Genomic DNA, 18,519 nt, shown 5'->3' with positions numbered 1-18,519 from the left:
AATTTTCTTTTAGCTGCAAATGGCATCATCAGGCTTTCATCATCAGTTAACTCTGGATTTTCTCAGATTTGACAGAGTTGCTTTAAAGTCACATAAAAAACAAATTATGGCTTCCACATGAGTGATGTGAACTTGCACATGGTTCTGTCCGCACTTCAATAGGTCCATGTTGGTCTGCTACACAGACGCTCAGGTTGAATCTCATATAAAACAGAAAAACACACAGGACTCCCAAAGATGGTTCTGAAAGGCTGATTTTAACTCGGCAGTTTTTACAGGACATAGCAGCGAGTTACAGATTATACTGTAGCACCATGTCAATTTGATTATTCCTAAAGTGGTCCAAGCGCAGTGGGTGGACACGGGACAGGATTTCTGCAGAATTTAGATCTTAATACCGGGTTTGGACACCTTCAATGGAAAGCAAGTACAAAGCAATCAAAGTATCTCTGAAGTCGAGGCAGACACTACTTCAGTTACAACTCTTTTGATGATGAGTTATAAAGGTGTGGATAACAGAGAATCTCAATATACAGTTTTTCTTCGTAATCAGCATTTGTTTTAAGCACCATTTGTTGTCCTAACACATGCACAATTGACGTGCATCAAACAGTTTTGGGCAACACGCAGACATCTCTAGAGGCGTCCGTGTGGACTCTTGCAGAATTTGTTGGGTGTTGAAAGTTGCATTGACATGAATTGGCCTTAAGCCATGACCCAACTTTGACAGTTTTAAGTGTGTAAAATTGGTGGAGGTCTACTTTAACTGTTTTATTGAGAGGAGTCCACACTTTCAAAATTAGATTTAGAGACACACTCTTCTCCACTCTACTACTGCTGTCTAGTTTGGCTCATTTTGTTATCCATTTTTTTATAGTTGATCCTGGCATTCATTGATAATTTGATGCTACATTTTTAAATAGATGTTGATACTGACTTACCCTTATTTAAGGATGGCTAATAATACCAAGAATCAAAAAGGCGATGTTAGCCTAGGGCTGCAGTTACAAGTATGTCTGTTGGGTGTTATTGCCTGGTGAATTGTACGCAGTAGGAATATTATAATACCGCATCAGGTAGGAAAAATCAAAATACCATCTGTCAGGCAGAAACCTAAAAGCTCGCCAAAGTAAATGTCTGTGGTCTGTAGTCTTGCTAAAGAGTGCGGTGAGTACAGTGTGTTAAGTTGCTGATATTTCATAAGTTCAAGTGAGCTTCGTAGTTAAATACATAGTACGGTGTTCATGGTAGAAATGAAAACCGTATGTTGTTTTGAAAAACGTTGAGAATGAAAAGGTCTTTTTGTTACTGCATTGACAGGCTGAAATGGGAACTACTGAGGCTGTGTGCTCACAGTAGCACATCAAGAGATTTGGAAAAAATCTGTAGTATTGGTGAGAAATAGTGACCAAGACAGCACGTTTACAGAAACTGTGGACAGAACAGAGAGGACTGCATTATTTATTCATCTTGTAAAGCTCAATTTCACGTTTTTTTTTGTTCTTTTTTGTATTGTTTTTGTGATACATAATCTGTAGTTAGTCAGTTATTTCTCAATTCCGAAAAACAAGGAATGAATTTCTGTTATGGCCTCTGTTCTAGTCTCTCACTTTCAGACACGTACATAGGACTTGACTCTGAAACTGCAGGTGTGCTGCACATCCCTACTAAACCATAAAACCCTACCAGAGCCCACATAAATCTCAACAATGCTTTTTCTTCCTAGGTTCACACAAAGTTTCACTGTCGGCAAGCCCACACTCCAGGTTCAGACACCTCCTGCCTCTCCTTTTCTTATGACGGCATGACTCTCGCTTCACGTGGAGGTAAGACCAAGACCTTCCCTTATCTGCCAAACCACACAGCAAGCTTTTGCACATGTTGAAGTTGTATTCATCAGCAGTCCAACTAAGAGAATCCAGTTTTTATGTCCAATGCTAGCTAACTGAGCAAGTGTTTAAAGCAGGCAAGTAGGACCACAACCAATAAACAAGGGAAGATTCAGAAGAGACATATATACACAACAACATTGAAGTTGTTTTATGGTATTTAATCTAGTTAAGAGGTTTCTACCACAAAGATAAACGGGAATAACTCTGTACAAGAGTCTCTTATTTAACATAACCAGAAAGCTCCTTCGCTGTGACTTATTGTAAAGTAAATCTCACAATTTACAGTTTACGTGTGGTCTCCAACTATTGTTTTCTAGGTGATGACACTCTGAAGACGTGGGACATACGCAACTTCAGAAAGCCTGTGAATGTAGCCACTGGACTGACCAACTACTTCTCCATGTGAGACTTTTTGCTTGTCATTTTAATTGCAATCTATTTGCTGTTCTTATTGTAGTGCTAATGTTGTACGTGTGTAACTTTCCTTTTTAGGACTGACTGCTGTTTTAGCCCTGATGACAAGCTTCTTGTAACGGGGACTTCAGTGAGGAAAGATGAGGGAAATGGGAAGTTGGTTTTCTTTGACCGAGGTTCATTTCAGAGGGTCTACGAAATAGAAGTCACCAATGCAGTAAGTTCTGCCTCAATCCCTACAACCACAGCTGCTCTTTTTATGCAATGTTTTTCAACTGGTTGATATGATATGTTGGTTGTGAACAAAACAATGGCATTAAATGTTTAACAGTGGAAAAGAAACACAATGAATCCATAATGGCACAAAATAAAACCAATGTGTCTGCCATTCCTTTTCCATGTTAAGTGGTTTGAGCTCAAACAAAACTGCAGCCTGAAAAATCTTTTCATTTAGCTATGGCTTCTTGAAAACCCAGCAGCAGTAGTCTAAGGCCACATTTAAAGATTTCATTTATTTAATTGCCTTCCTATTTAACCCAGCACAGAATTATTCCCATGTATTCATTTTGATTATTTTAGTCTGTGTTTAGTCATTTCTGTATAACCATGCAGTAGGGGACCCTGTAGAAATTGGTTATGCTGTTTGATTAAATATGAATCTAGACACAAATCTATACATATTACCTAAAATGTATTTGAATTAAAATAAATCTGTTTTCTCAGAAAGATAAATTAGATTTTATTTTCTCTGGATTTACCAAAGAACCCCAGTCAGTTAGAAATATTTTCCCCTTGACGTGGCACTGTTATGCTCATTTACGGATTTATGATTTTATTTGGGTTGTTTATTAGAATAAGTTTACAGACTTACATGTTAAAAGCAATACATAATTTTTCTCATACTGTACATTGCTACAGCACCTTGTTTCATCCTCTCCCTGAAAAGAACAGTCTGCTTTTACTGGTCAGCAGGCTCAACAAAAGCAAGGCAATGTTGGCTACGTATCATGACCTCAGATCTGAGTATTGCAAAGCAGCTCTGGCAAAGAAATACTTCATCCTTAGTTTCAGGCCGTATCTCGCCACAAGGTAATTCATTAAGCAAATATGTTACATGGTGATGTCGATAAGTAATGGAAGAAGGGTGTGAACCTCATATAAGGCATTTCAGGCAGGTAAGGAGCAGTGTTTTTGGCAGAGAATAAACTTCTTTGTTGTGGATTTTCAGCTTTGTAACTTGGCAAACCTTTTGCATGCACAAAAAAGAGAAAAGACCAAAGAGTAAAATATGGGCTCTTTAAATCACAGTGTGTCCAAAACTAGTTGCATTTTAGGAACATACGAATGCAAATGTTCTCCATCTTCACGTGAGGTGAAAAATGAACAGTAGCATTATTTTGGTGAAAAATCACAAGAGAGGAATTATGGAGGAGTGTTAAGACAAAAGAGGAAAGTTTCAAAAATGTTTAGAGCCAAGATGGGATCAAGTGAGAGAGAAAGGAGTAATGTGACCTTTTCTTACTGCAAGTTATTCCCACAAACTGTTGGCAGTGCAGCTATTGACGCTTTTGACTCCGAGTTACATTTGAAATTGAATTATCTATGAACACAATCAATCATCATGTTCCATTTATGTGAACTACGTTAGCATACTCTGTACTTTATTCTAATCCTTCTTCCTCTGAAATCCATTTGCTGAGGGCAGCTAGCCATAGGTGCAGAAATTAAAAGCATAGGAGCTTCCTTCAGCACACTTGCTTTCTGCTCCTCCTCCTATGCCTCTCCTTCAAGCCTATTCAACAGATTTAACGGTGTCTATCTATAGTCATAACCTTGAGGTTTGACAGAGGATAATGCTCTCTAATTTGGTCTCTCTGGTTAAGGCATGACACTTTCACATAGGCTGCTGAATGAACATGCTTGAGAGTGGGGGGAATGAGACAAAAGATGGGTTTGTGTGTGACTTTGCTTCCTCCCTCCCTGCCAGCCAGCTGCTGTTATCTTGCAGACTTTGGCACAGCATCCACAATAAGTGAACATCCTACTGCAGAGTTACACTGTGAGGACGGGAGGATGGGGAGTGTTTTAACTGAAGTCATTTTCTCTGAGGAACATTTCACTGTGAAAATTACATAAAGAAACACACACATTTCTATTTATTACCATTTTATTCTGTAAATGTGATCCTCACTTTCATATCAAAACATTTGTTTTTTGCTCATACTCCAGTTTGATATCATAATTTGCCATTCACTGTCAGATTAAATAAAATGATCAAAGTTGGGTGTGAGCTTTCAAGTCTGTATTATTAACTGAGAGAGCACCAAGGCCCTGTCAGCACAGTCATCTGAAGACACTACACTGAAGAAAAAACATCTCTCTTGGTTACTTTTATGCCCAAAGTGCTAAGAATAGCTTTTTTTTTAACTTCAGTATACTCTATCACTGTCAACAGATTGACAATATTTTGGTGTACATACCACAAAGAAATGCCTTTGCTGAGACAGTAATCTGTCTCACACTGATGTTTATGCCAGTGTTTCTCAAAATTAAAGAACACCCTTTCTGTGTTGCATCAGTGATCTTGCTTCACTTACTGTCCTCTCCTCTCCCCTCTCCTGTCTGTTGGTAGTTAGAAGATGACAGTCTGCAAACCTGACAGAACTAAACAATGTCCTCCATTGAAGTACACTTAACTGTTGAGTGTTTGGTAATAATGGTGTCACTCAAAGACAGTAGGTGGCATTAATAATTTGCAAACGGCACAATCCACATACAAATAGCTGTCGGTCACCGAGACCAAGAAATCATTCTTGACAAACTCTTTGTTGACCATTACAAATGGATGACTGTGACATTTTCACCCACTTTCACTATAGGCAGCATCAAAGAAAAGACCTCAGACTCTCTTGGGTCAAAGAGTCTGTTTAGAACTTAACAACCCTCCTCCCCTGCATCACCCCGTGGACGTTTGTCTTCTCTTTCACTTTACTGCAGAGGGTAAACATTTGGAAGTGATTTTTCCATTGGCCTTTCACTTCTTCCACCATCTGCCATTGTGAGAAACTCTGAAAGCTTCAGCTCAGAGTCATTGGAAGGACGGCAAAACCTCTTCCTGTCTGTTCAGCCTTTTATGCTGTACAGAAATCCAGCAGATTTCCCACAAAATCCAAACCGGTGCCACAGAAAAAATGCAGTCTAGAGAGTGGTACAGGAAGCTAGTTGCCTTGGCAGTAGTTTTATTTGTGTTAATTGTAGTAATCTCCCCACATTTATATAGTAATGATTCAGGTACTTGAAAAGTGTTTTTCTTTTCCCCTTGAAAAGCCTTTTTACCAAATTTAGGTAAATATCATCTGAAGATATTCACATAGTCATGGGTGACAAATTAAAGGAAAACCTACATAAATTGTGTTTAAGGTGTTGGGCCACCTTACGAGCGTCATTGCATTTTGGCATTGATTCCCCAAGTTTCTGGAATTCTACTGGGGGGGTTAAAGGCCATTCTTCCAAAACATGTTGCCTCATTTTGTGTTTTAATGATGGTGGTGGAGAACGCTGACTAACAAATAGGTCCAAAATCTCCAACAGGTTGAGATCTTGTGACTGCAAAGGGCATAGCACACGATTCACATCATTTTCATACTCGTCCAACCATTCAGTGACTTTGAATGGAGGTGTCATGCTGGTATTGGGCCACTCCGTCAGGACGGAAATGTTAAAGGTGATTATTCAGAGCAACTTTGTGTTTACTTGCAGTGACTCTCCCCTCTAAAAAGACAAGTGCGACCCAAAGCATGATAGCAAAGGACCCCCCACAGCACAACAAAAGTCCACTAGATTCTATCACTTCAGAGGTTAAGGCTTCATGTTTCTCCTTTAATTTGTCACCCATCGGTATTTGAGCTTTACTTGCCTTTGTAGAACTAAAAAAACTTCAAGTTGTACATTTTTGATGAGCACATTGAGGCTACAAGGGCACAGAGAACTAACATGTTGAATAATGTTGTCATTTATGCAGTTCAGTGTATTTCTGCACTAAAAATGTTATCATTTGTCATCGTTTGTAAATTAATGAAGTCAATTATTACAACATTGTCACACTTATGTATTCATTTTTACGCATTTTGACATTCACTGGACAAATGGAAATAGCAAGGAGTAGGGAAGTTGTAATGGGGAATGGTTGGGGTTACCTGATAGATTGCTGAGTCGAAGACCATTTTGATGCCTTTCATGATATGTTCATGTTTGATAAAGTTTTAAAAAATTCTTCATTGATATTTAGCCAGTCCACTCAACTCACTGACCAACAACATGACTGTTACCCCCATCAGACTGTATTGGTAGCTTCTTAAATAATTTTGATGTGGTAAAATTTAGCTTTGTGCAGCAGATCAGTTATTTCTGGTTGACGTGCACTCAGTGAACCTGATGAATGTGCTATTTACTGTGTTTACATCAGCCGTCTGCCTCTTGGATGGCCCAAGAATTTAAGTGCAGTCTTTATAAAGTGGCATACCAGGCAGGCGAGTGAAAGGAAGGGCCACCAATCATTTCTAACTAAACAATCTACATAACCCCAGACCTGGATTCTGGGGTGTGCTTGGGAGCAGAGGCTGTTTCAGGCCTGTTTGGTAAATACTTCAGACACGCTTAAGCTTATATTAGTCCATCAGAAGGGGCAGGGACCAGGTGAGATCCTGCTCACCGGAAAAGCATTGAGCTTTTGGCTGAATTTCAAATGGAGATCTACTGAAACCTGCAGCTCTTATGCACTTGTAAATGCACTTTCTGTGCTACACCCTGTGCTAAATTTTATGTGTATCCACATTTCATCTTGAATGCATGTGTACTTAACTCCTGGTACTGTGGTACTTTTTATTATGTGATCACCTGCCCTTAGCATATCCATCTGAAGACCTTTGTTGTGGGACCGGATGATAGGTTGCAGTTTTCCAGCCCGCCGCTGTCGGTCCACAAACTGACGCTGTCTGGTATTTTTTCAAAAAGTGTGATCAGTGTTTCTCATTCAAAGACTTATTTCTGGCAAACCACCATGATATCACCATTGACTGCAAAATATTGAATTCCCATTTATTTATACTTATTGTTTATTCAAAATGAAAAAATAAATCCGTGTCCTCTCTGAATCAAGACTTGTGGGAAGAATGATTGTTGTTGCCCCCTTCCTGCAATAGTAGTATCATAGTGTCACCACCTGTACACAAGTACATGTCAGAACAGGTGCATTCAAATGAACTTGTATAAATTGGTTCTATCTGTTCTTCACAAGTCACTGATTAATGGTAAAAACCATGGTCTTTTGGTCATAGAGCAAGTATCTTTACTGTAGCCTTGCTTGTTGCTAACTAGCACTTCCTGTCTGGACCAACTCTAAGGATAAGGGGGCCAAAGAGACACTGTTTTGCACTAATGTTGCATGAACAGGGCCTTCATTTTCTTTTCTGGGTCAGCTAAAAAGGCACACTACATTTAGATAACTGTTATACTAAAATGTGGGGCCTATCTTGACACTTTATGGGCGATTACAGTAACTTAAGGACCTCTGTAGCCATACGCTTCAATTGTTGCGATGTGCTGTTACCTTACTTGTTAGACACGTGCAACTTCAATTGCCAATTCCTGTCAGGGCACACTTTAAATTTTTCCTTGTTTTCCTTGCTTTCCCACCCCTCCCTCTTCTCCCATCCCTCCCCCTTGCCCTCTTCTGTCCTTCTCAACCCGCCCGGCCAGCAGGCAGATGGGTCCCCCCTATATAGAGCCGGGTTCTGCTCGAGGTTTCTTCCCTGTTAAAAGGGTGTTTTTCCTTGCCACTGTCGCCTTTGGGCTTGCTCTGGGGGTCAGGCATTTGGGTTCTGTAAAGCGTCTTGAGACGAGTTGACTGTAATTGACGCTATATAAATAAAATTGAATTGAATTGAATTGAATTAAATTCCACTTTAAAGGTTGAAAATTTACTGAGTTAAATTCTTGAAGAGGCAGACCATTAAATTAGCCAAATCAACTGATGAAAATCTTTTGAAATACCAACACCAACCAGCGATGGACTCGCCAATGGACTGGCTGATCGCTGGTAAATTTCTCCAAACAACCTCTGTTACAACGAGAGATGTCTATTTCTATGTAATAAATAAGTCACAAAAATGGTTCAACTCACCAATTTAATGCACTGTATTAAATAAATTGGGTGCTGCCCTGATATAACAGACACACCATAGCATCATTTAACTGAAGTTTTCTAATCTACAACAAACTAAAATTAATGTCACTGTGTAGATATCTCTGCTCCACTTATATCGAGAACATTAGGTGTATTTACAGCGTCATTATCATACACATAGAAGAAGGATCCCATTCAGATCTATCCAGTGATGCAAACAGATTTTTACAATGAAAATGAAAAAGAACACTGCCAACGAGTGAGTTTTCAATATCGACCAAAAAGTATTACGTCTATTGGATGTCGGGAGAAGAAAGTGTTGCTGTTTGCCAAAGCTATAACTACCACGTCTTGCTTGAAAGCTCCTAAACAGTGAGCTGCGCACTGTGCAAGGCTTTTCAAGGAGGCCTTTGATGCAAATGGTAGGTCTTTTATCTTCACTAAGAGCAACCAAGGGTGAAAGGTAGAAAGGAGGCCTTCACTCTGCTCTTTCTTCTGCATCTTACCAGATAAATCTTGCAAGTTGTAAAAGCCAGTTCTTCCAGTAAGGTAGTTCATACTAATCACAGACCTCTTGGACAGTAGCCTAGTCAGTGTGTAGCTGAGGTGCTAAAAGTAGCGTTCTCTTTTCCCTGGCTTTGCTTTCACTTGGCCGGTGTAGCTCGGTCTCTCAGAAGCAATGCACATTTGGATCCACTCACCAGCGGCTAAACAAGAACCACAGCTGACTGTTGTGTCTCATTAGTGCTGCATAGCTTTGTTTCATAATCAGCATGCATGTTGGGCTGTTGTCTTCTTTATCCATAGCTCACATTTGATATTTTAATCTGGTGGGACATTGACGCCTGCTACTGAAGAAGTGTCTGATTAAAGTTTCCTCCTTCATGATGTGATGTAATTTTGTGGATGTGAAGTGTAAACATGGGTTCCTGGAGTATAAACAAGCTGCTCTGAATATCTGGAAAGCAATGCTACAGTTAGACTGGACTGAGATGTGCTTGGCTGTGGACTTTATAGTAGATGCAGTTGGGGTGGGCCTCACTGAAGTGGACTGTTTCAGGCACCTCTGTTAAACATGCTCCACTGTTGGCAGAATGATTACTTTGGGTCTAATGAGGCAGTTTTCTGAACTTGATTGGACAGCAGTTATCTGGGAGTAGTGTCGCTCTTATTTTAGCTTTACTGACTGATTTAAGCTGCTGTGAGTGTTGCTAACCTGCGTGCTTTGACGGTACCTGTAGAGTGTAACAGAATTCCAAACTGTTATTTCTGCCTTTCCACGCATGAGGAAACTGTCCCTGTTGCTTCAACAACCATGACAGGCCAATTTACAACCCATTACACATTTACACTGAAGCACATCCAGCGTGGACTCGGATACATGTTGGTACACGTTGTTAGAAGAGTTAAATGTTCTGTGGGACAAGCATCTTTCTCAGAAAAAAATCCAAGAGATTTTCACCTCAGTTAATTTTTATGCTTAAATTACAGTGTGATGTATGCAATGTAAACATACTAGCATTTGTGCTTATTAGGTAATTCATTAGACTTATTTATTTATTCATTGTATCCTCCCTCTACCAATATATGGAGTTCATGTTAAACACATCCCATTTAAAGCATTTTCCAGATCTTTCTGTCAATTACAGCCGGCTCATCTGGTTGAGCAGATTAACCTTCATCTGCCCCATGAGCTACACACCACTGAGCTCCCGGCCTCATATTGTAGATATGTTCGTATAAGGTGAGCAGTGTGGTGCAATTTGAGCAGATTTTAAACGCATACAAACTTCTGTTGCATACATGGGTGAAAGTGTCAGCAGTGTGACGTAATTTTAATTCTGTTGTGCAAGAATTTCTTGGTCCAAAAGCACTGGCTAATTCTAATGTTACATTTGATGAATTAAACTGTATTTCTAGATTTCATATGGCTGAACTGTAGGAGAAATGTCCAACAGAGCATGCGTGTATATTTCTCTCTGTACTGTACATGTATGTGCAAGCTCTCATCTGCGTCTGTCCTCTAGTGTGTCCATGTGCATCTGTATGATCATGCGTGTGTGACTGAGACTCCTTCCTCTGGTATCCTGGTGGGAAGCTGAACAGCTGGGCGTTAAGCAGCTTTCACTGTCACAGAATCTGGACGTCGCACTCATAGTCCTACCCACCCCCCATCCTACGCTACTGCCCCAGACCCCATCAGATTTCCTTGTCTGTTCCACATAAAGACATGCCAAATGCTCACTCTCTAAAAGATTCTGCACAACTACAGGGCATACAAAAAGCACAAGGATATTCATAGATATGTGTTAACCTCACAGAGAGCGGTGATGTGATAGTAATGTGTGTAAAGTAAGAAGAGGCTACTGCAGGAGGGGATTTCTAGCTCTGTGCTGCATCTCACATATCACAGAATGAACAGAGGATCTTCGTCAGTGTCCAACAACCATGTGTAGATTTCTCTCTCTGCCCTTCTTTTCCTCTCTCTCTCTCCCACACACACCTCTGGATAAATGTGGTCGCATTTGCCTATTGGCACTGGGCCATCTGTCACACACAGACTGAGGGATCCAACCCTCATCCCAACAACCAAATATAGTCAACTAGAGCAGCAGAGCACACTGGGACTGATCCCCACTGTACCACAACCAACCCAGGTCACACATTCACAATACACAGAGCGATAAAGTTTGTTTGTTGCCTTTTCTTAGCAGAGAAGCAGGTACATGCTTGGAAATCTGTCAAACAGTGGAGAAAATTGTTCAGAACCTGCTGTGGGCCTTAAACTATGACATCCTTACATGTATCACTTTTAATTACTGGAGAAAACACATTGAAGTTCTTTCTGTATCTGTGTGTGTGTTTTCCAGAGTGTTGTTCGCTGCTTGTGGCACCCAAAACTTAACCAGATAATGGTAGGAACTGGGAACGGACTGGCCAAAGTATACTATGACCCAGTTAAAAGCCACAGGTATGTTTGGTTCAGACCTTTACAGATAAGTTTTGTGTTATTTTACCTTTTATAGGTTATAATAAACTGTGATTCCCCCCCCCACCCCCCCCCCCACCAACTGATAATATCTGTGTAGCCACAGCCATGCTATAAAAGTCTGTTTTTTTTTGGGGCCAAAAAATATTAAACATGAATGAAAAAGCCTTATTGTTGCATTGTTTAATATATGCATTCATAGCTGTCATGCCTAATGTAGTTTTTCCTCTTTTTGTCAGACTTGCAAAGCAATCTAAACACTATAAAGACATCTTTCAATAACGAGTTACTTTCTGAGGTTAAAAATGTTTGCTAAGTTGAAACAAATGTTTTCAAATATTTCCCAAATTTCTCATCCATCTCTGTCTGAGTCAAACTATTTACCACAACTAACTTATTCTTCATTGTTCTTTAATAATCCTCAACAACAATTGAATTCTGTGGGGAATAAAAGCATTGGCAAGTATTAGGCTGTGGCTACAAAGAATTGTTGGTATGACAAATTTGTTGTTGTTTCAGTGTTTTCAGTTAAATTGCTGGTCATGAAAATGCAAAACTTTATTTCTTAACTTCTTGTTTTCTATGTGACTGTCTTCCAGAGGAGCTAAGCTGTGTGTGGTGAAGAGCCAACGGAAGGAGAAACAAGCAGAGACGCTAACGCAAGATTACATCATCACACGTAAGTTCTTCCATGTGTGTAATAGGTGGATGAAAAATCCTCTCATGTACAGTTTCATCCAAACGTTTGAAGAAAAATGCTTTTAGCACTTCATAAACTTTGTACTTAAGTCTCTGCTCTCTTACCCTGTCATACATTCACGTGTCACTTAATCGGCCCAACAATTAGTAAAACAATTAAAGTTAAGTGCTTCTCTCAAAGCCCTCAGGCAGTTTTGTCCACCTTGAGGCACTAACCCATCTAAAAAAGCAGCGCTCGTCGTGTGGTAAGACGGTGTACGTTCAAACAGAAACAGAGGCGTCACCAAAACAATGCCAGCCATCTTCCAAGTACGACGTGGCTAGCAGAGCATGTTTCTCCTCTGACATGATGAATAGAAATGCCGGTCCTGCTTTACGTGCTGCCTCTCTTGCTTCTCTCTTTTGGTTTCACGCACGTACGAAAATATTCAAACCCACTCCATCCCATACCGGGGGGCTTTGCAAGAAATGAGAGAGAGTTCAGAGCATTCACAGGCCCATTAGCTGATGGAGCAGAGTGTGGATGATCGAATCGACAGCCGCGGGGCAGTGTGCCACGCGACGGCCATGTGCTCTCCAGTCATGCCAGATCACGCTAGGGACAGCCTCCTCTCCCACCTCTGCTGGCGTGATCTCCTGCTGATCTAACCACACACACACGCACACACAAACTAACCCCCCTACCTGTCATCCCGTCATATCACCAACACACGAGGCTGTCATCTCTTCTGTGCGTGCCTCACACTCCTTTTGCCCCCAGAATGAAGTCATGAACCTACGAGAGCCGAACAGCTGCCGACGAGGCGCCGCTGATTGGCTGCCGGGGTCCAATTCAGACGCCGTTTATTGTTTGGGCTTCTGCAGCCTTTTCAGATGCATCATGTGATTTCCATTGCCATGCCAACAGGGTGTGAAGTCGGCAGGCATTTGACTGCCACAAGTGACGAGTGACGCACTTGATGCCCTGGCACTGGAAAATTAGAAGAGACAGGAAGCAAGTGATGGCCCATTGAGAAAAGCGAGGGAATCTGTTAACAGTAACCTTTTTGCTTAATGTAGCATGGAGGAGAAGAATTAACACTGAACAGCGACAGAGCTCCTAAATGGAAAATCACTTTATCAAGCTCTTTACTAAAGTGTCTCTTTGTATCCCCTGAGGATAAGAGCAGAGCATACACAATTTCTAACACAAACGCCTCACACATACACACACACCGTCGCTCTCCCACACCTATGAGGGCACTCATTCACACTTAATCATGCACCCGTTCACTCACACACTTGTAGATTTAAGTGCTGGGGGCCTTTATTGTGATGGTGTTCACAAAAGTGTGAAAAGCAGCCGAGTGATTGTCTGAATCTAAACATGTAATGAATATGTTGGTGTACACAAGAGGAGAGATGCTGCTGGAGGTCAACCAGGGCCTCGTTTATAAAGAAAATAAATGGCTACATTTCTGATGAATATTGATGTAGATAATATTCCTTTTAAGAGCGGAGACAGCGTTACACACACACACAAAGAAAAAGAGAGAGAAGGGATGATGCCTGCAGCAACAGGCAACAAACAGGACAATTTCCGAAATTAAACAAAGTGGTCAGATGTGGAGGTGGCTTTGCTGCAAAGTGCCAAAGTGTTGAATAGCCAGTGGAGGTGCAGCAACACCAGAGTTCACTGCTTAGTATTTGTTTTGTAACTACGTGGACATAGCTTATTGAATCACACATTTTTAATATCTAAAGAACAATATATGTTGTATTTTTTAAACCAAATTTTTATTTAAACTACATGTTTTTATATGCAGCTCAAAAATGGACAAATGAACACATACACACGATAAACACAAGCAATTACAAATACGATACAGCAACAGGACAAACTCATGTCTAAACCCACATAAAGAGGAGAATTAAGCTTAAAGATAAATTAGAGAGCAGCAAGTTATAAAACATGCTAAAATACACAATCCAGACTCAAATATCATTACATCTCCACTTTCAATTCAAACAAATGCATCTCTCCCAGCCTGTTAAATATGTAAATTCAAATTAAATTACAGAAAGCAATGACGGGAGCCCATAAATTCATAAAGGAACCTAACTTCAAATGGAGTTTTGCTTTTATTTTTTTCCATTAGTACACTTTCTTTAATCTCTCTCTCCCTTGGTGGAGGGTGGGAGGCAGTGGGCTGAGACACGACACGGTTGTCGTTTTCTTTGCCACCAATAGTAGAATATATAGTAGATATGCCTTTTGTTATCCATCGCTTCCTCTGGAGTGGAGCGGATTATATAGAACAATGGCTCAAGTGGCAAATCAACACTTAGAATGGATCTTATTTCTGCCTGAATCCCAAAATAGTTTCAGTTTTGGATAGCCCTAAAATATGGGAGTGTAGTCTCCAATTTTACCACAGTTTCTCCACTTTAAATTGTTGTTTCTTTCATCAAAGGTTGAGATTAATATATTGTATTTTATTCCAGAAAGTGTTTCCATTTTTTCAGCTGCTAATGAGTGCAGGTGGTGGAGAAGTATAGCATGTGGTCAGCATCCGGCAGCAGAGTCCATGTGTTCTTTACAGTGATTTTTGACAAAAATGTGCCTGAAAACTACTTAAAATATAATTGGGGTAGTATTTACATTATTGTACGATTTTATTGGAAATATACCAGCCCTCTGTTGTCCAATTCCATAAAATTTTATGCACTTTGATGATTATTTAATCAGTTTAATGTGGTGAAATTAAAAGAAATGAGGATATTTTGTTTAATTATCCAGGAAATGTCAGCCAGAGTTTGCAGAATCTGCTCCCTGTTGCATCCTGGCATCACTCAGAGCTCAATAATTTCATAATAGGTTAATAGTAAATCACAGAAATAAAGGTTCAGACAATTTATTTGTGATTTAAAAGCACAAACATAATTTTTTTTTTCCTGGGAAGTGATATATTGCACATTTTAAGCAATGTTTTGTGCATATGCAGCAATTATCAATGATGCTCCAGATATCTATATGTTTACATAGATATTGTGTATTTTATCCGAGGCGTATTAGAAGGTGAGAGTGTGAGAATGTGTTTCTGTGTCCTGAAAACAAATGTCTTCTAAAGCTTTGTGTTTCCGTCTGCACTTTGGATAAGTCCTATATGCGGGCTACAAGTACTCAACATTTGCGCGGTGCTCCAACAGCTTATTTGTGTGGCAGTGTTATGTGATCTTAGTTACCTAAGCAACTTGATTATGTTTGGTTACCCTGTGTGTCTCCAGCTCATGCCTTACCCATGTTCAGAGAGGCCCGACAGCGGAGTACACGGAAACAGCTGGAGAAGGACAGACTCGACCCAAAGAAATCCCACAAACCCGAGCCTCCTGTGTCCGGACCAGGTAAAGTGCCCTTTTATTTATTCTTTTAATAGTGTAAAAAAAGAAAACCATGAAGTGAACAAGAATTAATGCAAAAAATGACAAGAAAAATGTGATTTACAGTCTACAGTCAGTATTCCTCATGAGCGAGAACAAATTGCAACACAAATACTGTCATTTACAAACGAGTAAATTAATGAGGTTTGGCTACAGCTGGAGTATATTATAAATCCGGATCGTAACTGAATGAATGCATGATTTTGTATGAAGCAGATGTGCAAAATCCAGAGTAGTTGATGTGGTCATTGTTATGCAATCCAGCCGATGTCGAACTCAAACAGCACTGGTCCCACTTGGCCTCTCTAAGATTCTCTGTAGCCTGCTGTTGCCTCATATTTTTTAACGGCTGGGACATAATGATGCAACGTGAGCTTTTCTTGAATCCATGCTCGGTATGTTTTGACTTTTACAGTTTATATTAACACACTCTTCCACAAAGGTTACACCTATGCACAGCCAATGGATCGAGCTTTGAACTTTGTTCCAGTAAGCCAAAGTGCCAGACAACACTTCCTGCATCAGTGTATTCCAGCTGGCTCATTGCTGCCATGTTTTGTTATGTTTCTTCACTTTCACTGTTTTTTCACTTAATCCTTTAGTGCTATATACTTGAAACAATGTAATAGGTCCACAGAGCAGCTTTCCCCCCCTCTTTAGATTGAAGAAACAGGTTTAGATGTGAAACTGTGGAGCAAGAAATAGCTACAAAACGAAGAATTATGGCGAATTTTAATGAATAAGAAATTTAAAACCATTTACAGCAGATCTACCTAAAAATAGCATAGGTTACACCTGACATTCTGAAGTTCTCTTACACAGAACTCAGCAGAATTTGAAATTCTAAAGTTCCTATGCTTGCAGGCAAGTATAAAAACCTTTTCTGAGAGGACGAAAATAAGTTGAAAAGTCTGCAAATCAAAATGTAGGTCCATTTCATGAAAATAAGTTTGACTTCTTGATGGCAGGTCGGTGGTTTTTCAGATTACAGACAGTCTTTATATTGTTTATCTTGTGTGAAAACTGACTTCATATAAGTGTAAGGTAATGTTTGGTGGTTGGCTGGATGCTTACAAGCAGTGGAAAGAGGTGCCTCTCAATCCCCAAACAACTCCACTGCTCAACTACAGCAGGAAATCCCTGCGCGTTTTAAGTATATGTGCATGTGTGCGTATCCCATCCTTGATCTTTTAAGATGTCCTCTCTGGAAAGCAGGAAGTTTTTTTCTCCCAGAAGTTCCATTAAGTGCCGTCAAATCCAGCCAACAGCACAGAAGTACTGCGACTGCAGCAGAGAGCAGAGCTTTTATGGATGGCTTTTCTGGAGCAACTGAGAATTCAGTGTGCGTGTTTGTATAGAATGGAGGCAAAAGCAGTGAAAACTCGTAATCTGATAATAAAAGAAAGCTGCTGGAAACAGAATGGAATGTTTGTGCAAAGTGCAAAATAGTTTTAGTTCATGTCAGTGGCATAGTTAGAGGATAAACGAGTAAACCCTTCATTTCAACCCTTGTCGGTTATGTTTAAATCATGTTTTGTTCTGCAGGATTCCCATTGAAATAAGTCACAAATGCTCTAGCATTACATTTTAATAAGGATGAATAAATACCACAAATATAAATGTGTGCATATCAATGTTTTGATACATTTCTGAGATGCAGCTATCAAAAAATATTCATCAAAATCCTGGATTACAGAATGTGGCAGCTAGCTGGCCTGCTAACTGCGGCTTAGAGTAAAACTAGTAAAACGACACACATACTACAACCCTACATCTGCTGTATGCCCGTCTTTGATGCCAGGTCATGTCACCGTCTGCAGACACAGTAACAGATGATGAGGTCATTTGGCACCAAAACTAGCCTATAGCAGAGTGCTAAGCTGGATTGCCCTCCACTAGTCAAACACAGGTTTAGTCTTTACTATGTGATATTTACATGTTACCTTAATGCATTTAATCATGACGCTTCGAGAGGATGCATGTGATGTTTTTTTTTTCATATCTATAAGTCTGAGCTACGTCTAATCCAGTGATCTTGTGTTCTGACAGGCCGAGGAGGCAGAGTGGCAGCTCACGGTGGAACTCTGTCTTCATTCATTGTGAAGAACATTGCATTAGATAAAACAGATGACAGTAACCCACGAGAGGCCATCCTACGCCACGCCAAGGAAGCGTCAGAAAACCCTTACTGGGTTGCCCCGGCGTACACACAGTAAGAGAATTAATCATTCACACGTTGTGTCCATCTGACTGTTTCTGTCAAGCAGCCTCTCTCATTTCTCGGCTCACCGTCATTAGCAACCAGTGTAAGATGAGCATTGCTAATTATGGTATTGTGAAGGTGCTTGGGTTTCTTCCTACCGGCGTGACAAATAAATGTTTAAAAAGCTGTGCAATTTTACAGGTACACACTTCAAACTGCAGAGAGGAGACTAACGGACAGATTTAGATCACTATCAGACTCAGACAGCTATGTAAGCGTGGAACAAAGCTGTGAGCCAAATCAAACACTGTGTTTCGCATACTGCAGGCAAACAGTCTTTGGTTAAATATAGTATACTAGCAATACGGTAGGTAAATCACGTGGAGTGTTTTCTCAGACAGTGCGCTAATAGTTGTCATTGTTACAGCCCTCTTTGTTGGCCTGAAATTACCTTAAGCATCCAATTAGTTCTAGGAGAGCAGCAGCAGCCTTATGAAAAGCAGCTTTAGATTGGAATTTATTGGATTCTTTAATGTTTATTTATTGGGAGTATGCAGTGTGAAGCAATGCCACACATCACATCATTTATACACTAAGCTCGTGTTTGTTAAAGGGTCTTTAAGTACAGAAGAGGGTCATAAGAAACTTCATACATATGTGTATATATTAATAATCTTAGTTCCTGTGCAGTCTTCTGTTCCATGGAGCTCTTAAACCT

At 40.2% G+C, this 18,519-nt stretch overlaps 1 protein-coding gene across 3 annotated transcripts in view; it reads left to right on the top strand.

Annotated features, from left to right (window-relative positions):
- Positions 1-18,519, top strand: part of LOC110951541 (WD repeat-containing protein 70) — a 45,687-nt gene that overhangs the window by 24,935 nt on the left and 2,233 nt on the right. For all 3 annotated transcript variants that reach the window (XR_007937623.1, XM_022194650.2, XM_022194649.2), the window contains exons 11-17: positions 1,727-1,826; positions 2,210-2,294; positions 2,385-2,523; positions 11,361-11,461; positions 12,079-12,158; positions 15,446-15,562; positions 17,648-17,810. Coding sequence is in view for 2 of the 3 variants with exons in the window: in XM_022194650.2 (XP_022050342.2) it covers positions 1,727-1,826; positions 2,210-2,294; positions 2,385-2,523; positions 11,361-11,461; positions 12,079-12,158; positions 15,446-15,562; positions 17,648-17,810 (785 nt within the window). In the remaining variant the exon portion in view is untranslated. The remainder of the gene's footprint in view (positions 1-1,726; positions 1,827-2,209; positions 2,295-2,384; positions 2,524-11,360; positions 11,462-12,078; positions 12,159-15,445; positions 15,563-17,647; positions 17,811-18,519) is intronic.

This window comes from Acanthochromis polyacanthus, chromosome 18, assembly GCF_021347895.1.
Source record: "Acanthochromis polyacanthus isolate Apoly-LR-REF ecotype Palm Island chromosome 18, KAUST_Apoly_ChrSc, whole genome shotgun sequence".
Classification (NCBI taxonomy): Eukaryota; Metazoa; Chordata; class Actinopteri; family Pomacentridae; genus Acanthochromis; species Acanthochromis polyacanthus.
This window is presented reverse-complemented; position numbering and strand designations above follow the sequence as displayed.